General features: G+C 36.1%; 3 protein-coding genes across 4 annotated transcripts; 1 reads left to right on the top strand and 2 right to left on the bottom strand.

Annotated features, from left to right (window-relative positions):
- Positions 1-331: 331 nt before the first annotated feature.
- cnnm2a (cyclin and CBS domain divalent metal cation transport mediator 2a) lies at positions 332-16,671 on the bottom strand. Of its 2 annotated transcripts, XM_039672649.2 has the most exons (8): positions 15,011-16,670; positions 7,378-7,521; positions 6,304-6,441; positions 6,009-6,178; positions 4,820-4,913; positions 4,432-4,494; positions 2,950-3,128; positions 332-1,734 (listed from the first exon to the last, which is right to left on the bottom strand). In XM_039672649.2, exons 1-8 carry the CDS (start codon positions 16,458-16,460, stop codon positions 1,537-1,539), a joined length of 2,436 nt encoding a protein of 811 aa, XP_039528583.2. In that variant the 5' UTR covers positions 16,461-16,670; the 3' UTR covers positions 332-1,536. The 2 variants fall into 2 exon arrangements, with proteins under 2 accessions (XP_039528583.2, XP_039528584.2); XM_039672650.2 differs by lacking the exon at positions 4,432-4,494 and having other exon boundaries at positions 15,011-16,671.
- A 2,247-nt stretch (positions 16,672-18,918) lies between these two features.
- Positions 18,919-20,467, bottom strand: borcs7 (BLOC-1 related complex subunit 7). The gene is made up of 5 exons (XM_039672680.2): positions 20,304-20,467; positions 20,003-20,065; positions 19,867-19,910; positions 19,549-19,569; positions 18,919-19,465 (listed from the first exon to the last, which is right to left on the bottom strand). Exons 1-5 carry the CDS (start codon positions 20,433-20,435, stop codon positions 19,414-19,416), a joined length of 312 nt encoding a protein of 103 aa, XP_039528614.1. The 5' UTR covers positions 20,436-20,467; the 3' UTR covers positions 18,919-19,413.
- Positions 20,468-21,681: 1,214 nt separating this feature from the next.
- On the top strand, positions 21,682-25,279 carry cyp17a1 (cytochrome P450 family 17 subfamily A member 1). The gene is made up of 8 exons (XM_039672656.2): positions 21,682-22,110; positions 22,337-22,475; positions 22,572-22,801; positions 23,434-23,520; positions 23,771-23,980; positions 24,068-24,237; positions 24,708-24,811; positions 24,885-25,279. The coding sequence occupies exons 1-8, from the start codon at positions 21,718-21,720 to the stop codon at positions 25,166-25,168; spliced, it is 1,617 nt and encodes a 538-aa protein (XP_039528590.2). The 5' UTR covers positions 21,682-21,717; the 3' UTR covers positions 25,169-25,279.
- The last annotated feature ends 1,403 nt before the right edge of the window (positions 25,280-26,682 follow it).

The following is a 26,682-nucleotide window of genomic DNA, read 5'->3' as shown; positions in this document are numbered from 1 at the left end:
GATTGTCCCTGCATAGCTGTTGCACTATTGCACTGAGAGGTTGCTACATAAAACACTTCAGATGTGAATGTCCTGATATCCAGCGGCTTTATGCTTCTGACGGAAGCGTCTCAGGAGGTTCTGATAATAAGAAAAGAAAAAAAAGAAAAAACACAGCGGATAAAAACATCATCCAGAGAATCGTTCCCCTATGTATCAAGAGTTAGTGTAAGCTTGTCATAATAAAACAAAAATAAATACATTAATGCTTAATTATTTTCCTTTTTCGTCGGTTTTAAAAATCTTTAACAATCCCATGGCATTGAGTCCTACATGAATAGCTTTTTCTCTAAAAAAATAATAAAAGTAAGATAAAAGAGCAATCTGAATCTGAAGACAAATATAGGTGTAAGTTCCTGAAATAGTCCTTTACATGTTTTCTTTTTTAGGTCATAAATGCAGCTTGAAACTATCTGAAGAAAGGTTGTTGTGACGTACAAAATATTTCTTTTAAAAATGAAGTTACACGATTACAACAAATGCACTGAAAATCAAAAAAGTATCGTTAATAGAGTGGTCCGACGTACATAAAAATGGAACCAGTCATGAGACATAATCTATTCACCTTAAAATAGGTGACGCTGTACCTCAGGCGCGCAATCAGGATTGATGTAAAAAAAAAAAATCTCTCTCTCTCTCTATATATATATACACACACACATATATAGATGAAAAAGGCCCTCATATGTAAACACATCTGATTTCTTTGTACTGCGAACGCTGTACAAAGCGCATCTGTACGTGACGTGGATTAACCCGGGCAGAAGAAATCACTGAATTTGTTGGTGTTATTTGGCACAGTCCAGGCAAATACTGTTTGCCTGCTAATGCGTGTCATATCCGAGGCTACTATTTTGTAACAAATTCTCTTGAACTTATTTTTCCCGTTATTTGCTGTCCTTGCCAAATGTCTTTGGTCGTGAGGACTCTCAGTTCTGCTCTGACAGGCTGAGACGTATCCTGGATTTTCTCGAAAGGCTTAGTGATATTGATCTCCATCGAGTGTTTCCAAGCCTCCTGGTCGCCGATATCTCCCCTTGTGGTTGCATCTACTCGGGCTTCCTGGATCGAATGGAAGATTTGGGAGAGCTCCGGCCCTCGGGGGCCTCTAGATCTCCTTTGTTGACCGTAACCGAGCGCTGTCTAAAGGCACCATTATTTCTTTGTCCTTCTTGTATCGTGTCTGGTCGAGGAGGTGTGGTGTGGGTCGTCACCTTGCACCTAAGTGAAAGCGTGTGAGTATGAACTTCAAGTGTGTAAGTCCTCGAGCGAGAATGATTTTGTGGTCCCTGACTGATCCGCTGCCTACAAAAAGTGTTAAGGTCATTAGTGCATGCATTGTGGGATATGCGGCCCTTCACATTGTAGTCTCTGCGTACGGTCCCCTTTGAAATCGACCGTGATACGAGTTATGTCAAATGGAAGCTGCACGGTGTACAAGAAGGCCTCTCTAATGGAGCCGAGCGCTCTCTCGCCATCTCTCTCCGCTGAGGGTGGTTAAATAGCCCCGTCGTTGTGGGCAGTGTGGTTGGGTCTGTGCGTATTGGCGGTCAAAAGAGTGGCCGACTCATCCAGTGGTCCATCCTGATGCTCTGTGAAGGTCAACTCGATCTTGGTGAACTCGCTGTCCGTGGACTGAGGTGTTTTGTCCATGCGAGACGCCATCAGGGCATTCTGATATTGCTGGCGGGTCACCTGAGAGAAGGGGGAACAAAAATTAATGAGCTGTAATTATTCTGGCCTATTTTGGACATTTTGTGATGTAGCACTGCTAATTCTGTAAATATTAAAAAAATTAATTCAAAGTTGCTTTGAATAGAAGCGTCAAGCTAATTCAAACTGAGATTTTCAGATTTTTAGAGCCAAGTGGGTTTCAATTTTTTGCCACATATTCTTTTGTTTTTGCAAAATGTATTTTTAAAAAGTTAAAATGTTTATTTAAAATATAAGATTTGTTTAACAATTCTACCAAACACATCTACCAAATGTAATGCTCTTATTGTTTCATACAGCTTTCTAAAGACGTAAATCTGCAGATTTATCTTCTTTGTTTACTTTTTTAAATGAAATTATTTGATTCTATCGACAGCTCTAGTTTTTCACAATAATTTAAAAAACTAAACCTGCTAATTCTCTCATGTTCTCCTTTGTGAAATATGTTCAGAAATCTTTCAGCTGTTAGATTCTGCTCTTGTTTATCTTGCTCAAACTGTAAAACTGCTTTGCATGGATTTTTGTGTGTGTAATAAATAAAAATAAATGATGTTTGTCTTTATATGGTAACGTTGTAAGATTCTGGATTCTAATATCTCTAAAACCTTAATACCAAGTAAATAATATATATATATATATATATATATATATATATATTAATTTTTTACTTGGTATTGAGGTTTTAGATATTAGACAAGTGCATATATATATTAAGAATTTAAGAATAAATGTGCATGCTTAAGAATAAATGTGCATGCTTATAGAATAAATGTGCATGCTTACTTACTTTTATTTAATCCTTTTTAGTTTTATTTTGGTGGGTTTGTAATTACAATATAAATAGCAAATGTTTAATTTTTAATAGCATAAAATATAGTTGTCTTTATATTACTGAAAGTGTGGTGTATCATATTTGAGGGTCCTTGGATTAAAATAAGGTTTGAAATCCTCCGCACTAAACAACAAAAGTACCAACGGACTAACGTTCAAGCTGCATGACGGCCCTGGCTTTGGATACAAGCTTATGCTAAAAATAAATGTAATACGACTGTCAGTTTTAGGCATAAAAATACATGATCACAAAGTGTCTCAAACTTCAGTTGAGGTTCTAGAAGGCTTTCAATTCTATGCAATCCAAATAAACTGGTCTGAGTTGAGATTCAGAAGGGCAATATAAATTCTTAGCAGCATTCAAACCTTGATGTAAAGCAGGTCAGAGGCGGCTCTCACGGTGTAGTCCGGCACATAGACCTGCAGGAAGGAGTTGAGCTGGTTGTTGCTGCTGCCCAGTGTGGGAGTGACCGCCTCCATCCGGTCACTCCTGTTCAGGGAGTCTGAGTGGTTGAGTCCGAACGGTCGCGGAGGTGACTTATTTTCTGTATAGCAAATAAAGGGTGACATGCAGGTCAGTGGTCAGCTGCTGTGATGTAAATAAACCAAAGAAAAGATGCTTGTCTGATGTTCCATTCATTTTGGAAGCCCTGACTCTTCTCATGAACCATGCTGTGGAATGCTTTGGTGTGTTTAGACTTCATTTATTTACAATCCAAATGTACAATGTGATAGCCATTTAATGTGACTTTGATTTTTCTCTGCAAGAAACCCAGTGAGGATTTGCTTTTGTAGCCTAATAAATCCACATAAATAAGGGACAACATTAGCCACTCGCTTCTAGCAGTCTTCTGTCACTACCTTTTGTACTGCTGATAAAACAATGTTTATAATCCACTGCATGTTTGCACATTTTTAAACTTTGTCAGAAAGTGACAATTAGGATTAGAACATCTGCTTAACTCACATGCAATTTAGAGTTTTTAATCAAAATAAGATTAGGTTCTCCACTTCTTAAAGAAAAGGTTCAAAGGGTGTCTGTGGGGAAGCAGTACAACAGTCATTTCACTGGAATGTATATAATCCCAGGGTCAGATGTCTAACTGTGTGGATTGTTTCATATTTAGAAAAATATACATGACAAATTTGCTAAATATGTGAATAAATGACATAAATAGATAGCAAGTACACTACCATTCATGAGTTTGGGGTCAGAAGATTTTTATTAAGAAGTGTAGAAGTAGTATTGTGAAATATTATTACATTTTAAAGTAACTGTTTTCAATTTAAATACATTTTAAAATTATTCATATGATGGCAAAGCTGAAATTTTAGCATGATCCTTCAGAAACACTTCTTATAGGCTGATTTTGTTCTTAATAAGAATGTATTATTATTACCAATGTTATAAAGTTGAGCTGCTTAAAATTTATGTGGTTTTTCAGGATTCTTTGATGAATGTTGCAAAAGATTTTTCATTTTCATTTAATGCATCTCTGCTGAATATAAGTATTAATTCCTTTTTAAAACCTTTGAATAGCTAAAGTGAATGGATAAAAGTGGATAAAGTGAACAAAAGCCGTTTTGACATTTGCAATTTTGCAAAAATATTTGTTTCAATTGATCGATCTTTTGGCTGAATAAAAGAAACATTCATCAAAAGGTTTTGAATGTCTCATTTGCTTATTGGCTCCCATTATGATGATCAGACCAATACTTTTTTTTACATTTAAACATTACATTTACTAACATTTACTTTTTTTCTGATAAAGAGGACCTTGTTCGCACCATTCAAATATTCAAATTCTGATGTGAAAAGATTATTCAGAGGAGAAACAAATGCAGTACCTGGAGATCCTGCCAGTGATTCTGCCCTGCTCACCACAAAGGTTCGAGACAAGGAGAGAGGAACTGGAGAACAAGAGAGAAGGAGGAAGAGACAGAAGGAAATCATAGGGAGGAAAAACATGATTTACACAGAATTCCACCAAGAATCAAACGAGTAATCATTTGCATAGTGTGCATTTGCATAATGTGATTGATTCAAGAGAGTATTCCACAAGCTCAAAGAAATCAAATAATAAATCTGATAGAAAAGAAAATCATGCATGATTTGGTGGAAAGAGTTGGATGAAATAAAGATATCAGCCATACAAAGTGTAAAAACTTCAGAGTTCATCAAAACCCTGACTTCTAGCGAGTTTGTGCAATAAGTGAGACTATGCATTGTTCAGACCTGGTGAGGAAGTTAGAGCCAGCACTCCATAATACGAGAAGGCACCAGCTTCAAACTTCATCCCCTCCTTTCCAGCCTCAACTTCCACCTTCCCCTGTGGGCCAACAGAGATACAGGTTTTTGAAAAGTGGTTGAGTTCATTTTCAGTACTGAATCAAATAAGTAGTCGACGATTTTTTTTTTCAGAAAGGTTGTCATTGATCGGCTAAAATGAAGTCTGCGTTGTTGCCAAGAATTTGTCAAAATTTGATTCTGAGTAGTTCACTTTAAAAAAAAAACTTTTGCTGATAATTTACTCACCCCCATGTCATCCAAGATATCCATGTCATTCTCGTTCATGACTCTCCTATTCAAACTCGTTCATCAAAATGAAGTAATATTTTCCAGAGTCAACTCGTTCATTTCGTTCGTTGAATGAACCAAATGACACGAAAAAAGATTCGTTCATTTTGATAAACGAGTTTGAACAGGGAAGTCACGAACGCGCATCACAGAACAGAGCAATGCGACCATTTGAGCTTATAAAACTTTTTTTTTTTTTTTAAATGAGCGATCGTGTCGCTTGATAAGACCCTTATTTTCCATTTGAAATCGTTTAAAGCCCTTTGAACAGTTTGTACTGAAAGCGTCTTTTGGACCTTGAACCGTTTGGTTCCCACTGAAGTGCATTATATGGAGAAAAATCCTGGAATGTTTTCATTAAAAACCTTAATTTCTTTTTGACTGAAGAAAGAATGACATGGACATCTTGGATGACATGGGGGTGAGTAAATTATCAGCAAAAGTTTTTTTTAAAACGAGAACAACTCCTTTAAAGGCAGGGTAGGCAATTTGTTCCAGAAACATTTTTTTGTTATGCTAGCATGCTATATATATCGTCTGTGGAAGGCATAGGATTCAATCATTGCATTCAGTTCAAATGCGATGGTACGATGTCCTATCTGCCTGTCAACGTATGTATTTTCATTCAAAGTGAAGAACGAAACAGAACTTTGGTGTGAGTATATTGGGGGCTTTAGTAGGTGGCCGACCCTCTGAGAGTCTTTGCTAGGCTGCTCACTATGTTGAGAGCTTCAAGATTTCAATCAAGGCCATGATGTTGCACATAGATCAAGGTCTGCAACGGTTGTGACCTTTCGCTCAAACAAAACTCATTACATTGAGATACAGCTGAGGATGTTCTTCTGACCTGCAGGATGAGGATGAAGTAGTCCACAGGCTTGTTGCGGTGAAAGAGGTAGTGCTCTGACATTTTCTTGTTCTTGTCATCATATTTGAGCTCCAAGATGACGTTAGGATGTTTCAGCAAGCGCAGGAGGATTTTCTCTGACATTTGAGCAGCACTAAAGGACTCCACCTCTGGAGGAGAAGAAAAAAAAACAAGGTTTAAGAACGCTTTAAGAGTGAGTTTGTGATTTTTTTTCTTATTATTTTTATGATTATGAATGCAGAGACACATGTAGTTACATGCAGGACATCAGTACCAGTTGCCAGGAAACGCAGTGTGGCCAAAAGAAGCTGCGGAGATATTTTCACCCTCAACTCGTTATCTGTCGGTTTGAAAGCGGAGAAATCTTGTTTCTTCTCCCTGTGAGCTATCTTCTTTTTCGTCTTGTTGTCAGCTTTCATTGGGAATAACAGAAGGACATGGTTAGATGTTTTGACCAGCATTGTGAGATCTAAAATATTGGGTAGGTTATGGGTTTCAATTCCCAGGATGCGGATGTAATGATAATGCATGGGGTCAATCAAAGATTTTAGAAAGGTGGTGCATTTGTATTACTATGAATGGGAGAAATTGAAACGTGCAGTCGAGCCAATCGGCGATTTGGTAAAGTCATTGAGTCACTGTTGCTGCTGTTAAAAGCTCTGGTTCCAATAGAAACAGTTAGTGTTCTTAGACGTGCGCTTAGGAATGTGCATTAACTTTGTCCAGCCTGAAAAATTCTTTTTTTTTGTCATGATTCAAGCGTTTAAAAACAAAATTTATCAAACCGATGTTGTCATATTTCAAATGTGAAATTTAATCATAAGCTTGGCAAACAGTTCGGAAAATTTTCATGTTTCCCCATTCAAAGAGATGGGAGCTGCACTTGACTGAAAAGCTGCCCAAAGGGCGTTTCAAAGATGGCCACCAAGTGAAATGACTTGTCTTAAAGGGACTTTGGGTCTGTGACATTAAAGAAAGGAAAAATCTTTTAAATGTCTAGTTTAAAACACTTGTTCCAAGTTCTCAGAAAACATAGTGTTTGTATTAGTGTCGATTCATGTGGTTTTGAATACATTTTATTCCATTTTCAAGTAAAGGTTCGATGTAATGAATCTTAAAAATGTCATGTGGTTCAATCAAAGTAAAAAAATTTACCTTGAAATTATGACAGAACACATTTTAATATTTATCAAGAAAAAGGTGCATTCAAGTCATTTTATGTATGAATTGGGCTTTAAATGTTTTTTTGAAATACATAATTGGAGTCTATTTATTCTAGGCATTGAATAAGTAGAATAAAAATAAAATACAAGTGTTTGCTTGGTTTGTAAATGTAAATGTTACTCACTGTATAAGTCTGTCTCATCAAGAATCTCAGATTTGATAATTTCTTCAATGACGTCCTCTAGCGTGACGATGCCCTGAACTTCATAGAATGGGTCACCCTCTCCTTCATTATTCACTCTTTGGACAATGGCCAGATGGGATTTACCTGCCAGCGCAAAAACAATAAATAGTTGAGGTTATGAGGCATCTCTCATTTCGGATCATATCAAACATGGTGGTCTGGTCTTCCTGAACCCTCTACAAATAAATGCACCATAGAATCTCAGTTCTGTTGGTTTATGATTAAAAAATGTCATGCATGCTTATCAAAATTTATGAGAGAGTTACTCTTTGACAATTGTGACTATTCAAACAAGAAGTTCTCCGAGTCAGACAATGATCTGTCGCGTTTTCTTAGCAAATCTCTCGTGGTTCCACATCTGTTTTCCCAGGACCTCCTTGATAAGCTGCTTAAAAAATTCCTGCCCAGCACTGTCAACCAAAATGTTAAAGAAAATTCTTTTCCTGTTTCTCAGCTAGTGATCATTTAAAAGGAATTTTCCAGAGCTTGAGCTAATATTAGATCTGAAATGAAGTTTCCATTCCACTTGGGCGATGCTCTCACCGGCGTGACAGTGTAGCAATCCATTATGTAGGGTGTCTGCATAAAACTTTTCCATGAATTCCACTATATACACCAGCAGAAAGAGAGAGAGAGAGAGAGAGAGAGAGAGAGAGAGAGAGAGAGAGAGAGAGAGAGAGAGAGAAGAGGTTTCTTTAAAAACTACTGGGCGGCCAGACCCGAGTTAATGACTGACCGATCTTGGTCCGATCTTGTCCGGGCCTGTTTCATGCCTGTTGGAATCAGTAAGCAGTGCACCAACACTTGCCTAAGGAAATTTAGGCTTATTTGCATTTAAAACCAGCATGACTTTGACAGCAGGAAAATAAGATTATTTTGTAAATAAACAGTTTAGACTGTAACAAAGAGGTGCTGTTAAACAGAGTTGGTTTTCAGAGGCCGCCCACATCCCTCACCCCTGATCTATCTGATCTTAGGAGAGTTTTAGACAGTCACTTCTCAACACATGAACCATTTAAGACCCAATAAATGATCGTTCATCAGTTCAGTGCAGTTTTAGCCAAACTGAGAACACAAATAGGTCCTACATCCAAAGAATCTAGAGAAGTGAAGTCATTGTTTTGAGCTTCCAAGAAATGCCCACACAGTGTCACAGAGGCTTTAACAGCAAATAATAGAAAATCGGGCTATTTAAGTTTGACCGTTTTGGGAAGTTCTTTCACAAGTCTAGTTTTTATGAGCTCTGAAGGGTGCAGTTATCCTGATAAAAATGACATTCAATGTTTGAAAAAAAGTCTCTTATGCTCACCAAGGCAATTTTGGTCTATTTGATCAAAAATACAGTAAAAACAGTGATATTGGTGAAATAAATAACTGTTTCTATTCGAATATACAATTTTCAGTGTCACATAATACGCTGAGACAATGCTACCATAGCATCAATTAGCAGTTCTCAAGGCATAAGAATATGACCTCTTGCATGTGAGAATAAGACACTAGCTTTCTGAGACATGGCTGTCGATCAGAAAACTTTTTTTTTTTTTTTTTTTTTTTACAAAAAAAAACTCCAAGATGAATTAGAGTGCCTAAACTTTTTGGATCAAGTAAGTAAACAGAACTTGACTCCAAGTGAACACATGCTTTCTAGACAACACATACAGCCACATTTTGTACATTCCCACCTTATTTATGGAATGAGGTTTTTCCTTAGATATTTTCCGTAATGGAATTTCCCTATAAATAGTTGGTGGGACTGTGGGTGGCACGTCTGTGATGCTTCACTGGAACATCTTACAAATAATGCAGGCACTTATCAAGGCAATGTTCCTTTTTATATAGTCCTTTTTTTAAACAGTACAATGACTGTAAGTGTAGGTTCCCAAGGAAAAGACTTACATCAGTCTTAATAATATTTCACCCCGGAGATGGAAATTTCAGTGCAGTAAATTAACCCCCAGTGTTTCTCCCCCATGGCAGGCCTATGACTCATCCATATAACAACAGTGCTTGCACAGTTATTTCAAACACAAAATCTGATCAACATTTACTTATTCAATAACAAAGAATCTCCTCAGACTTCAATATGTTAGGATATTTAAACATCCTGACAGACTGAACTAGGGCTGGACTATGATTCAATATTAATATATATCGCAATATAGAATTATAGCAGTGGTTTATTCCTTTTCTAATCTGACCGAGAGGACATGTAAACACTTGATCGGATTGAAAACAAACTGAAAGGACTGCATGTGTGTTGAAAAAGCGTATGACATGTGAACAAGCTGTTTTTCAGGGTTTCACCAACACTCAAAATGTCCCTCAGCAACATGTGTTTTTGTTATTTTGTTGTGGGGGGGTTTTCTGCAGCAACTGAAAATCTAAATCTATAAGAATAATATAATCCACCTATGTTAGCCAATAGTTTAAAGTTATTAATATTAATAATTTGAGTTATTTATTTGACGGTGATTTCACATTTCTTGTTTGTATGAAGGCTAAATACAAATTCAATATTAACAATCATTTATTTGTACTAATTGTATTTTTACATCTAAAATATTATATAGTTTTACAGGAGGAGGTTTCAGAGACTTCAGAGACAGAGAAGTTTGTACAGACATTCATTGTGGGCTTTTATACTGTTGATATCGATATCGGAATTACATCGTAGGCTATCGAATGAAATTAAGAAATATATTGTTACATGTTATATATACATGTAACAATATATACATTTAAATAAACACTTTAAATAAATTGTTAAAATATCCCTTTATCTATACATGGGGAGGCTTTTAATTTGAAAAATGCACATTTAACTGAGATAATTCCCTGAGAATCAGACTGAAATTGGTCAAAGTGAACCCAATTGAGGGCAGAGAAGAGCACTACAACCTATACATTATTAAAATGTGTGCTACAGAATAGGAGATTTGTAGTTGCAAAATGCAACAAGAAATGCAAATGTAAAATGCAAACAAGAAATTATAAATTAGCGCTGTCAAATTGATTAATCGCATCTAACATAAAAAAATGTAGTTTACATAATATATATATATCATATATATTATATATATATATATGTAAACAAAAACTTTTGTGTTAGATGTGATTAATCGCAATTAACTGATTTGACAGCACTAACAGAAATTAAAAATTAAAATTAATTTTTCTTAATTTGAAAAAAATATATATAATTAATTTGGCATAAGCTACATACATTAGTATTAAGTGTAACAAGGTCCTTCAGAAATCATTCTAATATGCTGATTAATATGAATATTTCTTATCATTTTCAATGTGGAAAACAGCTGTGTTGCTTAATATTTTTGAGGAAACTATGAAACATCCTTTTTTCAGGATTAATTGATGAACAGAAAGTTCAAAACACCAGCATTTATTTGATCAACTTAATGTTTCCTGAGAATTATTCATTTCTATAACAATATCTTACTGATCCCTATTGGGATTGGTTGTGTATATTATTCAAAATGTAGTATATTTTAACAAACAAAATTCATAACATACAATACATTTATAAATATATATTATTAAATCAAGACCTTTTCTTCCCATGGATATTTCCTTGTATTGCTTTACTGCTCAGTTGGAACTGTAACAACAGTGCAGAAATCTTAAAAGAGCCTTTACTGGAAACTAGAGGCTTCGTCTTGTTTACTACACGATTTATGTTTAAATCTGCCAAATGCGCATTGTATTATCAACAACATAAGCATCAATTAACCCTGTGAATTCCTGACCCTGCTTACAGGATTACACATTCCAACCCCACAACATTTTGAATGCAAATACCTCTCATTCCTGAGAAGAGTCATTTTATAAGACTAGAGAAGCCAAGGGAAAAAAAAACCCCAAAAAAAAACACACAATCAAAGCAGTTTACATAACAAGCAACAACTTGAAAGCAAGTGCACCCGAGTATAAAATGCGACAACAGCCAGATATAATTAGCCTGGGAATACAGTACAGATGAATAAGACCCAAGTGGAAAACAAAAATAAAGATATGAATAATATAGATACCGACAATAAGAGTCCAACAGCTTAATGGACACTTGCCCTTTGACACATCAGGTGACAACATGCTTTCACCATAACAGCATATCACTACTTTTATGTTGAGTAAACACAGTTTGAAAGGTAGCCTATGTCATAACAAAGAAATGGGGAGAAAGGCTTATGTGGGTGATACAGAGTCCTTTACACAGGAGATGTTGGGGTTTCTAAGATAGGCTTTGTTGATGGACTCAAGCTCAACACTGTACTACACATACCTCAACTGTTGCCCAAATCTGTTTAAGTCCATTTCCTGTTCAGATACAATTTGTGGAATGTCAGGCCATGGTCCTACTATGGTCTTTGTCCACAACTGCGTGACAGCATGTTTAAAAATGACACAACACCATCCAACATCGATACTTGCACTTACATTGAAACAACTGACTAAACCTATTTAGACACACTTTAAATAAAACAATATCATTTACGCATGTAAATACATTTCTGGCATGGTAATGGTGATATGTATGGAAGCTTGTTTCCGCCACTGAATATAAAAATAAAATAAATATTTGTGACTTTTTATCTCACAATTCTGTTTTTTTTCTTTCTCAGAATTGCGAGATAAAAAGTCCGAATTGCATCATATAAAGTCGCAATTGCGTGTTATAAAATCAGAATTGTGAGATATAAAGTCAGAATTGCGTGATACAAAGTCAGAATTGAGAGATATAAAGTCGCAATTCTGAGAAAAAAAGACAGAAGTGCGACTTTTTATCTCGCAATTCTGACTTTTTATCTCGCAATTCTGACTTTATATCTCGCATTTCTGACTTTATAACACGCAATTGGGACTTTATATCTAGTAATTCTGACTTTATATCTCGCAATTGCGACTATCTTGCAATTCTGACTTTATATATCTCGCAATTCTGACTTTATATCTCTCAATTCTGACTTTATATCTCGCAATTACGACATTATATCTAGCAATTCTGACTTTATAACTCGCTATTCTGACTTTATATCTCACAATTCTGACTTTATATCTCGCAATTGCAACATTATATGAAGAGTTCAGATGCAAAAGCCTCTAAATGCCATTTGAAATTTTCTTCTAAAATGACCATTTTTATCAAGCTTGTATATTTAAGTTCAGTAATTTCACTTAAATGACAATTAATAGGTAATCTTCATTGCCATTTAAGTGAAATTACTGAACTTAAATATGCAGTCTTGATAAAAATGATCATTTTAGAAGAAAATTTCAAATGGCACTTAGAGGCTTTTGCATCTGAACTCTTCATATATAGATATTCTGACTTTATAACTCGCTATTCTGACTTTATATCTCACAATTCTGACTTTATATCATGCAATTGCGACTTTATATCACGCAATACTGACTTTATATCTCGCATTTCTGACTTTCCATCTCGCAATTCTAAAAAATAATGTCAGAATTGCGAGAAGTAAACTCGCAATTGTGAGAAAAAAACGTCAGAATTGTGAGATAAAAAGTCGCAATTACCTTTTATATTTTTCATTACGAAGGAAACAAGCTTCCATAGATATGTTTGGTCATGGTGGAAAAGATCTTCTGCTGCTGCTTCAGAGCAAGCACGGGACTTACTACTGTCAATACATTAGTTCTGTCAAACGATTAATCGCGATTAATCACATCCAAAATAAAAGTTTGTGTTTACATACTCTATATATGTGGGTGCACTGTGTATAATTATTTTGTATACGTATGTATGTGTATATATATATATATTTAAATACACACACACATGCATGTATATGTATGAAAAAAGTTATTTATATATAAAATACATAATATAAATTATATAAAAATCTATAAACAGTATATACATGAAAATATTTCTTAAATATATACAAGCATGTGTGTGTATATTTATGTATATAAAATAATTATACACCGTGCACCCACATATATTATGTAAACACAAACTTTTATTTTGGATGTGATTAATCGTGATTAATCGCTTGACAGCCCTACAATACATACACGAAACGCTGCGGTGAGAAAGTAAGACATGCTGCTGTGCTGCTGGACAATAGCATACATGAATTACCTGCAGCAGATCTATACAGGTGGAGCTGGGGAAGGTGGAGGGTTTCTGAAAGCGCGCTGCACTGCTAAGGCAAATCCTAATCAAACATTTGAAGGTTGAGCAGCGAGCTTATTGGCTACAGATACAGCAGGCAGGAACCAATCGGCTGTGCCCTATAGAGAATGATGTAATTGCAAGCCCGCTTGAGTTAAGGCCATATTAGCCTGCGCCATCTACACTTTCATGACAGAACTTTGTATGTCACGACGACATTATTCTACAGTGCATTATGGCCCATAATAACCTCACCCACTCATATTGCAGTTTGGTATTTCTGTCAGAAAATAATTCACTGGTTCAGACATTATGTTCTGATTGGCCAGGGCAATGGGTGAAAAATCACAAGCCAGAGTGATCATTTCTCAGTGCCTGTTGAAAGAATGATTCCCTGAACAGCAATTGTAAAACAGCTTTATGGGATGACTGTGATGTTGTAAAATGAAAGCTTAAGCCTGATCATTCAACAACAGTCTTTTCATGAACTCCAAAAATCAATGTTATATCGGAGTCAGAGTCATCACTGACAGCGAAGTTTAATTAACTCCTCTTGAACCGTCTTCATTGAATCCCACACATCAAAAAGAACAGATAATCTGATCAACAAGGTACCATCTGCAAGTAACATCTTACAACCAATAATAACACTATTTACTGATGCTGAACATAATGAAATCGAACACTTCCAATAGTTCTCTATTTTGTATATGTTACTTTAGAGCAGTGGTTAAAACCTTTAAAGACCCAGGGACCCTCAAAACCAGACTTCACAATAATGATTGATCATTAAGGAATCAACTAACCACATTATAAAATGCTTAACAAATCATTAGTTACAATACTATAGAATAAAACTATGAACATTATTTTTTTTTTGTGAAAGGTGAAAAGAGGTTCATCCCCCACAATCGAACTGTCGCCCTAGCACAGTTTGCCAAATATCTTCTTTATGTGATGATATGTTAATGTAATAACGAACATTGATCAGTGGTAATAAACCAATAAATCTAATGGTAGGGATATTTTTTTATGGTTTTGCCAACCGTCTCATATGAGCGCTCTGGCAGTGTACTTTTCCTGTGGTTACCTCCTCAGGTGACTTCTGTTTCATGAGTCTCTAACTTTAGTGGTAACTGAAAGTCTGAAAATGTTGTTGAAACATTTACACATGTACTTTTATTATAATATAGTTGAATTATTATTTCAACATGTAATTAAAGATGTACCTTTATAATAAAACAATGAAAATGATATAGGCCTATACATCCCCCTTACATTTATAAACTCCTTAAGCATATTTTTATCATTATAGCTGAATTCTTTAACAATTAAATTAAGGGTGTAACTTAAAAAAACAAATACCTTTTTTTAACTAGAGCATACTTGTATTATTATCCAGTTGCATTATTTAATTACCTTTTTTAAACTCCTCGAGCATGGCATCCAGCTTTGTATCATTGAAGACAAAATGCAGAGGGTGGCTGTAGAACTTGGTGATGGTTTTCAATGGCGTGCAGTCATCAGGATCCACAAAGGCCAGGTCCTTGACAAACAGCAGGTCCACAATATGACATCTCTCGCCCTCATACACAGGAATGCGCGTGTAGCCGCTCTCCATGATCTCAGACATGGTGTTGAAGTCCAGGATGGCATCACCGGCGATCATGAAGCAGTCTCGCAAAGGTGTCATGACATCCTCCACAGTTTTAGTCCTGAGCTCCAGAGCACCCTGGATGATGTTGAGCTCCTCTTTCACCAGGTCATTATACGGATCTGTCACCCTGAGCATCTCCAGCAGCTTCTCCCTGTTGTACACAGTGCCTATCTCCTGCCCCAGCACGTGGTCCAGGAGTTTACTGACGGGATAAGATGCAGGGAAAGTGAGGATCATGAAAAATTTAGTCAGGAATATTGTGTTTGCACCCACGGCGAGCCCATGCCTGGAGCAGATGGCTTGTGGCACGATTTCTCCGAATATAACGATCCCTATGGTGGACACCACCACAGCGATCAGCCCCGATCCTGCGATGTCATCGAGCAGTATGGTCAAAGTGGTATTGACCAGAACATTTCCTAAAAGCAAAGAGCACAGAAGGTAGTTTCCTTGGCTTCGGACTGGCTCGATCTTCTTCGCGTAATTCTTCTCCTTCTCAGTCCCGCAGTTTTGGACAATCCGGAGCTCCATGGGATCCAGCGCCATCAGTCCCAGATTCAGCCCGCTGAACATGCCGGACAAACACAACAGCATGGCAATAAATATAACCTGCAGCCAGAAAGGCAGCAGGAACTTTTTCTCCTCCACCACGAGCACTTTAGTGTCATGCCCGTCATGATAGAACCAGGTGTTCTCGGACCACGAGTCCTGCGCGCCAGGTGTTGTGGCAGCGATGCACAGGTAATACAATTTACTCTTCTCTGTTTTTCGCAGAGGCTTCACATCTAGTTCAATAATCCCAGATGTCTTTCGGGTTACCTCCACGTTAGGAAGGATGATGATATCGGAGGATCGGATGCCGCAGGGATGAGAGGCAGGTGCGTCTCCGGGGCTCTGGCTCTCTGCAGGTGCGCTGCTGCTGTGTTCCGTGAAGGCGAGTTTGGACCACGTCTCGTTGTTGATGTTTTGCCCATAGACCCTTAACCTGACACGAGATCGCTCGCTGACGCGCAGAATGCCTCTCTCCATAAACGACACCTCGCCGGTGTCCTCGAGCCGGATGCCAATGATGACAGTCTCTTCTGGCGCGTCTTTGCCATCAGTGCTACTGATCAGACAACTGCTGACAATTAAGAACATAACAGTCAATGATCTAGCCCGGTTCAGCGCCGCCATATTAGAAGTGGGCACTGCGGTCCATTGCTCTGCCATGTTGACAATGGGCAGGCTTTAGTCAATGAATGTAGGATGCCACAGTCAGAGGGAATCCGCGTCCGCCTTCATCTTCTCTATGGCCGTCCTGACATCAAGCAACAAGGCCGGCATTACTCACCGCGTATCGATGCCTCTCTGCACCACGATGACACACCAACACGCTCTATGTGAACTGCTGTGAGTACAGATGCCTAGTGACGGACGTTCGTTCTGACCAACCCGGTAGCGTATGCAAATTGAGCCCGGGTGCATCCAATGACATGGCGCGAGATGTCGGGGGAGAGGCGGTGATATCGGCCTTAAACCCGGTAGTGGGTGTTTCCAAAGACAAATCAGCTGGTAAAATGAGCAGTACCTAAAAGGTGGGAGTGGTCACCGACGGCCAACTGTATCTCACGCTCACCATTGAAAGTCCTGGCCAAAACATCGCATTAACGTAGCTACTGAAATTTCGGGGTTTAACTTCATTCTGAAGAAGGTAGAGTGAGAGAAAACAGTTTGATGGTTTTACTAGTGTAAATCATACATTAGGAAATATACAATAAATTAACCGAACAGAGTAAAAAAAAAAATCTCCTTGTATTTGCTTGTAAGCGCGTGCGCGTCTCTGCCAGATAAACAAACTCGTAACGCCTCCATGCGTTCATTATGTCACATTCCAAAGTAAACAGTTTGTGATGTTTCAGAAAATGAAAAAAGGAGGAAAATGAAGAAAGAGGAAAATTGAATACTAATACATTAATATTTAGATTCCCCCCCCCTTACTTTGCCTTTATTAGCTGTCACCTTTTGGAAGACTTTAAATTGGATTTGAACAAAAACATCTACTATATTTTTAATAGCTACATTTAGAACTACATATTCACACACACACGCGCGCGCGCGCGCTATTTTAAATGTAAACATATCAAGTATTTTAATAAGTTTATTCACATGGAACAGAAACCAGACACAAAACAAAATAGAATTCCTTGCAGATGTGGAAATTAGCATTTACTACCATAATCATTATAATACATCGGGCACTGACTATACCACAATATAGGCAAACAAAATAAAATACATACATTATAACCAAATCCAGTTTAGTTATAATTAATTGTATTTTGTTTACCTATGTGGTGGTAAAGTCAGTGTCCGGGTATTATACTGATTACGGTAATAAGCCTGTAAATGAGTGCATGTGTATTCTTTTTGGTTTATTTTTATGAATATATTGAATATGTACAAAATAATATAGACTAAAAAATATTGAAAAACGATGTCGTAATTCCGTCATTACATCCTTATCACTATAGCCAACAAACCTGTAATCTCCCCAGACTATTTATTTGCTGTATAATAATTTGTTTGGCTGCTGTTTTGCCTATAGAGGGAGCCAAAAGCCCAACAATAACGCATTTTGACTAATCGACTTCCTTTTTCAAAATCAGTACCACCTGAACATGAATAACAGAGTAAAATGTGCAAGAGGATGTTGCAGATTTGAAGGGCACAACACGAATACAACCATGCTTAGCTCTGTAAATATTTCGAGTTTTCTTTATTATAGCCTACATTGTCATAGTTAGAATGAAAACTGTTTATTTGCATATATTGTTTAATTAATAAAGATAAAACTGATATGGAAATATTCTTAAATGGGCGATTATCACTGTGTGAAAAAGCACTCAATGTTGCTCTGAGCGATTTCAATGGACATTCCACATAAATCAAATTAAAGAATATTTTGTAAGCCTATTTATTAGCTCATAAGACATTATACTTTTGAAAAACTCATTCTAAATAGTAATGACTAAATCAAGACTTGCTTTTACACAAGTTCTTGGCAGGTGGCAAGACTACATTAATATGGACCTTGGTTACTGATAAGTTGAACTATGGGAGGTACAAAACATTCTTTCCAATTCAAGGTTGCATGATCCTGTGAGTATGAATGAGCAGATGTGCAAAGTGCAAGATCATTAACAAGGACTTAAAATTAACTTGTATTTATTATAACTGTTGACATTGCATTACCAACTATTTTTTTTCAACACTTTTAAAAGGTTTTTATAACTTTCTTGAATTACCCGTTTTATTAAAAAGTTACACAACTGTCAAGAGATTATAAATGCAATTGTGACAATACAACGTGTTACTATTTTGAAATCAGTATAGTTTTTGACCCTCACTAATATTTTGACTGAAATATATATATATATGTATATTATATTAAGTCTTGCAGATAAGAGTCAAAACTTTGTTGAAGTAGATAGTTATGCTCAAGGCCTCGCTCTAGGTCATGGACATCCATCTGCTTGCCCTTGCAAAGGGGGTGCTGATTTTGCATGTGGGATAAACGTTATCATTTACCCCCCTGTTGGACTTTCAACAAAGGACACATTTCATCAATTTGCCATAGTTTTCCACATAAAGTTGCTCCAAGATTACACACAATAAAGAATTAGCAAAATGTGAAGAAACAATTACTTGTGCCATTTTATACAACATATTCAAAGACACAATAACAAGACAATAGCAAATAACAAGCGCGACAATAACAAATAAATTAAGAAAATACAATTTGTACAGTTGGTGTATAATAAATTCAAGATCTAAAAGTCTAAAAGAAAATCTTCTTACACAAATGTATGCTTAAAAGATGAGACAAAAACAGTGCAACCTGTTTTGACATTGTACTATGATTTCAAAAAGACAAATATGAATACTGGAAGTAATCTTTCAAAGAAAATCCTTCACTTGATGTTCTAATGCATGTTTTGCATGAGTGTCAAGAAGCAGGCCATAAGAACAGAAGAGGATGATGACCTGTGCATGTGCTAAAAGAGCAATCTGCTATGAAATGAGCTATCATCTGCAGTCTCAAATTATGATGTGATCTAATGTTAAAAGTAAAAAAAAATCAGTGAAAGACCAGAGTATAGGCTATATCCACAGAAGAGCTCCATTACTTCATCAAGTGTCTTAGCTGGTCCTGCAGGTTTTTGGAGTGTTCTACACTGTGAAAGATATTAAAGATGAAGAGTTATTGAAAGTAATTTTGTATAGATTTCAATTATATAGGCTAAATATTATGACTTACTTCTTTTGAATGGCTTCTTGCCTGGATTTGAGAGGCAAAAAAAAAAATATATATATATATATATTAGACAGACTCTCTCGTATATTTAGGAATTTATTTGGGGATTTACATAGAGACAAAAAAATTGTAACAAACTTTATACTGAGGTCATCATTTACTAGTTTTACAATTATTTTACGCATTTACAGCCTTAGGATCTAAAGGTGTCTATTAAAAAAAAAAAAAAAAAAAAATCACAAGATACATAAGTGTGTCCAAACCTTTGACTGGTAGTATACATGATAATGAAGATAAATGCAGTATGCAACACACACTTACTGATATTGCAAGTGGGTCGTTATAATAGACATTTTCCGTAGACTCTGTAAGAATAAAGAAGAAGTTAAATGCTTTATTAAAGATTAAATAATAATAATAAACGAAAATTTAATAATTAAGCTTTTATATCACATACATCTTCAGAATGCAGAATGGCATCTTCTTGAATTACCATATTTCTCGCTGCCTGACTGAGTAGCTGTAAAGTAGAAGGGACCGTTACAAATATGAATAGCATTAATACGGAGCCTTGTCAGAGTGCGTCCTAAAACCCAGTTTCTAGACAGCATGTCTGAACATCATATAGCCTACCACCGAATATTTGGGCCTGTGCTATCGAAAAATGTTGTCTAGGCAGCGTAATAAGTTGAGGCTCTCCTAAGAGGGAAACAATTAACGTTACAGAAACAATATGGCGTAAGAAAACGTTTCGTTACTTCTTGGCTCCGGGATCCTTTCAACACTTGACGGGTTAGAGCGATTACATCTCCACTGCAAGAAGTGACTTTATCAGACAATAAACCTTTAACAGATTGACCGAAACGCGACTGTGTCTCGGAAGAAGCCATCACTGTTTACTACGGATCCTGGAGAGGGACAATTTAAAATGTGAACGCGAATGACACAGTCTTTAACGACACTGACGAGAGGTTTTTGAAATTATATCTAAAAAGAGAGCTCTTCCGATCAAGTCGAGTAAAGTCACGCATATCACAGTTTATTTGGCACATTTAGCCTATTTTTGTGTTGTGAAACCAATCGAATATAATACATTATTTAACATAAAAAATAATCTAGCATTAAACGTAGCAAATTTAAAAACATCCTATACTGTTACTCGAGTTATTGTGAGGAAAAAATATTATTTAAAGATTGTATTATTCATTCATACATTACGTTTATAAACCAACAAACAGACTAAACTATTTTAGTTATTTTTAGTTAGCCTACTCATTTTGCTCATTTTAATGCTTCTTTAATGTTATTGGCATAATTTTATTGAAAACCCTATAGAAAATGAACAAAAAACAAGACATCTTCAAGACAAGTCCATATAAAGTTTAGTTTCAGCTATGTTCATTTTCTAAAGTTTAACCACCTCCTTGCTTGACCATTTACAAAAATAAATAAATAAATAAAGGATTTTGTTCCATTTTGTTCTTGTTAATTTTTAATGAAAATAATGTCAGAGTCTGTTAGAATAAAATCAAATGTTTACAATTTATCATGTCCAGTAATTTTATAATCAGTTTAAAGGTGATCAAAACAAAACATCAAATGCTCTGGAATGCCCCTTGCTACATTTCATTAAACTTCTTTCACATAGAAACATGTGCTAACAATTATGGATATTTGCATTCAGAGGCTACCTTTTGGGGGTAGGAGACCATTTGTCCCCTTTTGCAGACCACATTCCTTTGTGTGCCAGTTTTATCTCTAAACTCCTAAAAACCTTACTACCTTTGGTTTGACTTATGGAAGTGACACTTGTGCAGTCGCACTGAGACATTTCACATGATACCAAACATGTATTAAAAAGTATAATTGTTCACATTAAAACCATATATTCGTGTGTGAGTACTGGTTATAGAACGAGTGGGGGATGAGGAGAAGAAAAGCAGGTTACTTTTGTCTCAAATGATTAGTTCAAATGATCATTTCCAACAAGGTCCTTTGTCTTCTTGAGGAGTGGTCGTTCCTCAAACAGTTCTCAGTCTTACAGATCCAATCAGCAGCTTTGTTGAAAACAGGCCAGCCCAGATGACACTTAGATAGAGGAAGCTAAACTATTTCAGGGTCAAGGAGGTGGCATTGAAGAGTTAGCATAAAAGTCTCCTTTGGCTTGCACACATGGGCAGTGCTGTTTTGGATATAGAGCTGGTGGACAACTTGGTTGAATGTATATTGACAATGTCTGAACCACTCATCCTACCATGGCTTCTCTGTTCATGTCTGTTATCTGCAGTAACTCTGGCTGCACTGTATCTCAAAAGGAAAATGAATGGATTTGTGCCAGGGAACAGATCTCCTCCAAGCCTCCCCTCGATGCCCATCATTGGGAGTCTCCTCAGCCTCGTGAGTGACAGTCCTCCACACATCTTCTTTCAGCAACTGCAGGAGAAATACGGAGATATTTATTCCCTCATGATGGGCTCCCACAAAGTCCTTATCGTGAACAACCACCATCATGCGAAAGAGGTTCTGATCAAAAAAGGAAAAATATTTGCAGGGAGGCCACGAACTGTAAGTAAACTGCTTTAAATCACTTTCATCAGCAATTGAATTATACTGCACTTTAAAAAAAAAGTTGTTTCAATTAAAAAAGTTAATGTCCATGCTGCCTTAAAGTTTGAAGTTTAGTCAACTCTACAATCAAAATTGTAATTTCACATTTCAAGTTGACTAAACTTAAATGTTTTAATTTTACAGATGAGTTTTTTTAATGAGGCTTTTTATAATTATATTAAAGGTTACAACAGACTTGTTAACTCGAGATGGGAAAGATATAGCATTTGCTGACTACAGTTCCACATGGAAGTTCCATCGGAAAATGGTTCATGGAGCTCTTTGTATGTTTGGTGAAGGTTCAGTTTCTATTGAGAAGATAAGTGAGTATCACTGCAGCCAGCATGTTATTAAATATGTAAAGAATATGTAAAATATGTATTTTTTACAGAACCTGCTACTCAATTCTTCTTCTAAAGTTTGCAGGGAGGCGAGCTCTATGTGTGAAGTGTTGACTGAAACCCAGAACAGCACTGTGGATCTGGCACCGGAGCTGACCCGTGCCGTCACAAACGTGGTGTGTGCTTTGTGTTTCAACTCCTCGTACAAACGTGGAGATGCTGAGTTTGAGTCCATGCTCCAGTACAGCCAGGGTATCGTGGATACAGTTGCTAAAGACAGCTTGGTGGATATTTTCCCATGGCTGCAGGTGAGATTTAATTCAATATGTGTCTTATAGAACAATTATCAATTTACACTGCAAAAGTTTGGGGTTGGAAAAGATTTTCTAGTCTTTTATACTCATGCATTTATTTGATCAAAAGGAAAACAGTAATATTTTGAAGTATTATTACAATTTAAAAAAAATGTTTTATATTTTAATATAATTGAATATAATTTACTCCTGTTATGGTAAAACTGATTTTCAGCATCATTAATCTCATTTTGGGTTCCCCAAACAAAAGTTCTTTAAAAAAACTTAAAAAAAAAAACAAGCATATTTTAATACAATACAATAAAATGTATATAATCTTAATATAACTAATCAGACTCCACTATAAAGAACCTTTTGTGGAATGGGAAGGTTCCATGGGTTTAAAAAGCTTTTCAGGGATGCTAATAAAGAGAGCTTTTATTTTTAAAAGTGTAGAAAGTTTAAACGAACAGCATTTATTTGAAATAAATCTTTTGTAATATTATAATGATTAATAAACATATTAATTTATTTAAACTTACTGACCCCAGACTTTTGAACAGTAGCGTGTGTATATTAAAGTTATGACTCTCAGATGTTGCAACTGGTTTGTTAACTAAAATTTAATATGTATTCCTTCCTTCAAGATATTCCCAAATAAAGAACTCGGAATCTTAAGACAGTGTGTTTCCATCAGAGACAATTTGCTTCAAAAGAAATATGAAGAACACAAGGTAAAAAATAATAATAATAATAAAAAAAAAAATATATATATATATATATATATACATGCCTATATTCTGTGTAGTATGTATCTAACATGATATCATAAAAGCTACATGAATAATGGTTATAACACCATTATTTTACCCTCAGAGTTTTAGATAAATGAAGTGCTGCAGCCTCTTAAAACAGCAGTTTTCATTCAAGTCCATTTAGAGAAAAAGCCTTTCTCAAATCCCTGGGATTTGTCTCCCTCTACAGGTGGATTACAGTGATAACGTCCAGCGGGACCTCTTGGACGCACTTCTGAGGGCCAAACGCAGTTCAGAGAATAACAACACCAGCTCTCACGATGTTGGTTTAACTGAAGACCACCTGCTCATGACTGTAGGGGACATCTTCGGAGCAGGGGTGGAAACCACGAGCACTGTACTGAAATGGTCAATAGCATACCTTGTCCATTTTCCACAGGTAAATAAAGCTGCTCTCAGCTGAGCTGGCTGTACTGAATTAATTTATATTTTCTTTCTTGTAATGAAATATTGCATTTGACATTAGGTGCAGAGAAAAATTCAGGAGGAGCTAGACAATAAGATTGGAAAAGACAGACACCCCCAGCTCAGTGATAGAGGGAATTTGCCTTATCTAGAGGCCACTATAAGAGAAGTTCTGAGGATCCGACCCGTCTCCCCACTCCTCATCCCTCATGTGGCGCTCCAAGACTCCAGGTAATAACACTAAGATTTAATAGTAATAATAATAATAATAATACTTTTATAATATAATGTTACAAAAGATTTTGAATAAAACTTTTGATGAATAGGAAGTTCAGAAGAATCCTGAGAAATTAAGTATTACGTTTTCCAACGCTGATTATAAGGAATGTTTATTGAGCTGCAAATCAGCATATTAGAATGATTTCTGAAGGATCACGTGACACTGAATATTTCTAACATGCAGTCAAACATGACACTCAACAAACCTAGAAAGTTCAGATATTTCATGTGTTCTAGCTCAAGCACACCTGGTGCAACTATAATGAAGCCCTTGATTTATTTACATTGGTGAAAACACCTGTTTTGAAGATCTGTGCCTCTGTGAGGGATTCTATCCAGGGGGTTGAATTAATATATGAATTAATTATATTTAATTAATATAATATAATAATAGTCCTGATTTATTCTCCGCTCACTTGTAGTGTGGGAGAATACGCTGTGCAGAAAGGAACCAGAGTCATTATTAATCTGTGGTCTTTACATCATGATGAGAAGGAATGGAAGAATCCTGAGCTATTTGACCCAGGTGAGAATCTGCAATGATTTCTAAAAGTCGTGTGTGTCTTTGAAAGTTACCAAAGCGGTGCATCTTCTGACAGGACGATTTCTGAACGACGAAGGTGATGGTTTGTGCTGCCCATCGGCCAGCTACCTGCCATTCGGTGCTGGGGTACGGGTTTGTCTCGGTGAGGCTCTGGCAAAGATGGAACTCTTCCTCTTCCTGTCATGGATTTTGCAAAGGTTTACGCTAGAGATGCCCGCTGGCAAGCCTCTGCCCGACCTCCAGGGCAAGTTTGGTGTGGTTCTTCAACCTCAGAAATACAAGGTTATTGCTAAACTGAGAGCAGACTGGGAAAAATCCCCACTAATGCAGCACTGCTGAGTAAATGAATGTATTTTAATATATTGGTTAAAAAAAAAAAAACATTGGTTAAAAAAATACATTGGTTAAATATGAAGCCTAATATCCAATAACACAAAAAGCATATCTTGAGACTAAATGAATTTTAACCCAATTTTGGGTAAAATATGGACAAACCCAGCCATGTAATCCAATGGCTGGGTTTGTCCATATTTTACCCAAAATTGGGTTAAAACAACCCAGCATTTTTAGAGTGTAATTGAAAAAAGTGCTGCAGATGGATTCTCGAAGTAAAAAAAAAAAAAATCACATTCATTTTCTCCAAAGGGGAATTGATTTTTAACACAAACCTAAAAACGTTTAAACACAGACCTACTATGAGTTGAGGTATGTTTTTCATTCAAGTCATCAATCTACATTATATCCATTTTTTTATATAATTGTGTATAATGTTGTAAGTTCAGGTGGAAAACTACATTATGATTCTGCATAGAAAGGTACACCAGAGTGAATCTCCCTACACTCTTACTTAAATAGGTGTGTGTATACTGTATATGCATGTATGCATTGTTTCTAAAACAAACAACTTTTTATATTTATCCACCATTTTTATTTTAATTATGCTGTTTATGCTTTCTCTCATTAAAGTGAGTCTTGTGCCTTATGTATTTTTGTCCAATTTTCAAATACTTTTTTTTGCATCAAATCAAAGTTTGTAATGTTTTGATTCACATTGTAGCTGGTTGGCTTGTTAGACTTTTTAAAATTCCTATGGGAAAAAAGAATGGCAAAAAATACTAATTGAACGAAGGCTACAAAAAACAAACTAAACTAAATCACTCGCAGAAATTCTTTGGCTTTAATAACTTTTTTATTTATTTATTTGGAACATTCTTTGATACTCTTTATTTTGGTTGAGTCTTCTTATAAAATGCAGAAAATACAGTTTTATATAAAAAGAAAGTGACTACAGATACAAAACTAAAACGTAGTACCAGGCTTAAATCAAAGCTTAAGAAACAGAAAAACCCAATTGGCTTGCGAAGCCTTCGTCACCTTCAAGCACTCACGCACTCACCGCTCAGTGTCAAAACAGTGCAATGACAACTTATTTAGGCAAAATCAACACATCTCATTCACAGTGAGCTATCCAACATATTACTCAGATTTCCACTTTTATTCATATACCTTTGGTCTCAAACATCAAAGGACGAGAAGAAACAATGGAGACTAAAGCTACAGAAAGAACGACGAGCATCGTCGCCGCCACAGATGACTTGAAATCCTCACTGAACTGACTTCATAACCTTAAGATTTCCCATAATCGGTCAAATATTTTGATAAATGCTTTAACTATGATGATATAACTGGTCTAAATAGTTGAGAACACTCAATATTTGGATTACTGGTACATGCATGTTTTTGAAGGCATCATGTCTGTGTTGGAATCTGCCTCCCAAAACCAGTTTTTCCAGCTAACAAATTAGGAACCTAATTTATCAGTTACGTCACGTTTTAAAGAAAATTAGCCACCA

This window comes from Pimephales promelas, chromosome 11 (genome assembly GCF_988280905.1).
Source record: "Pimephales promelas chromosome 11, fPimPro1.hap1.1, whole genome shotgun sequence".
NCBI lineage: Eukaryota > Metazoa > Chordata > Actinopteri > Cypriniformes > Leuciscidae > Pimephales > Pimephales promelas.
This window is presented reverse-complemented; position numbering and strand designations above follow the sequence as displayed.

Bases quoted from the DNA above. Each gene is read 5' to 3' on its own strand.
- cnnm2a (XM_039672649.2), bottom strand. From the start codon at position 16,460: ATGGCAGAGCAATGGACCGCAGTGCCCACTTCTAATATGGCGGCGCTG. The intron at 4,914-6,008 runs GTCAGAAGAACA...GTTGGCCCACAG, and splicing joins ACTTCATCCTCATCCTGCAG to GGGAAGGTGGAAGTTGAGGC. The intron at 3,129-4,431 runs GTACTGCATTTG...TTTGCTATACAG, and splicing joins ATCACTGGCAGGATCTCCAG to AAAATAAGTCACCTCCGCGA.
- borcs7 (XM_039672680.2), bottom strand. From the start codon at position 20,435: ATGGCTTCTTCCGAGACACAGTCGCGTTTCGGTCAATCTGTTAAAGGT. The intron at 20,066-20,303 runs GTAACGAAACGT...TCTACTTTACAG, and splicing joins AAGGATCCCGGAGCCAAGAA to CTACTCAGTCAGGCAGCGAG. The intron at 19,911-20,002 runs GTATGTGATATA...TTATTCTTACAG, and splicing joins CCATTCTGCATTCTGAAGAT to AGTCTACGGAAAATGTCTAT.
- cyp17a1 (XM_039672656.2), top strand. From the start codon at position 21,718: ATGGGCAGTGCTGTTTTGGATATAGAGCTGGTGGACAACTTGGTTGAA. The intron at 22,476-22,571 runs GTGAGTATCACT...CTTCTTCTAAAG, and splicing joins AGTTTCTATTGAGAAGATAA to TTTGCAGGGAGGCGAGCTCT. The intron at 23,521-23,770 runs GTAAAAAATAAT...CTCCCTCTACAG, and splicing joins AGAAATATGAAGAACACAAG to GTGGATTACAGTGATAACGT.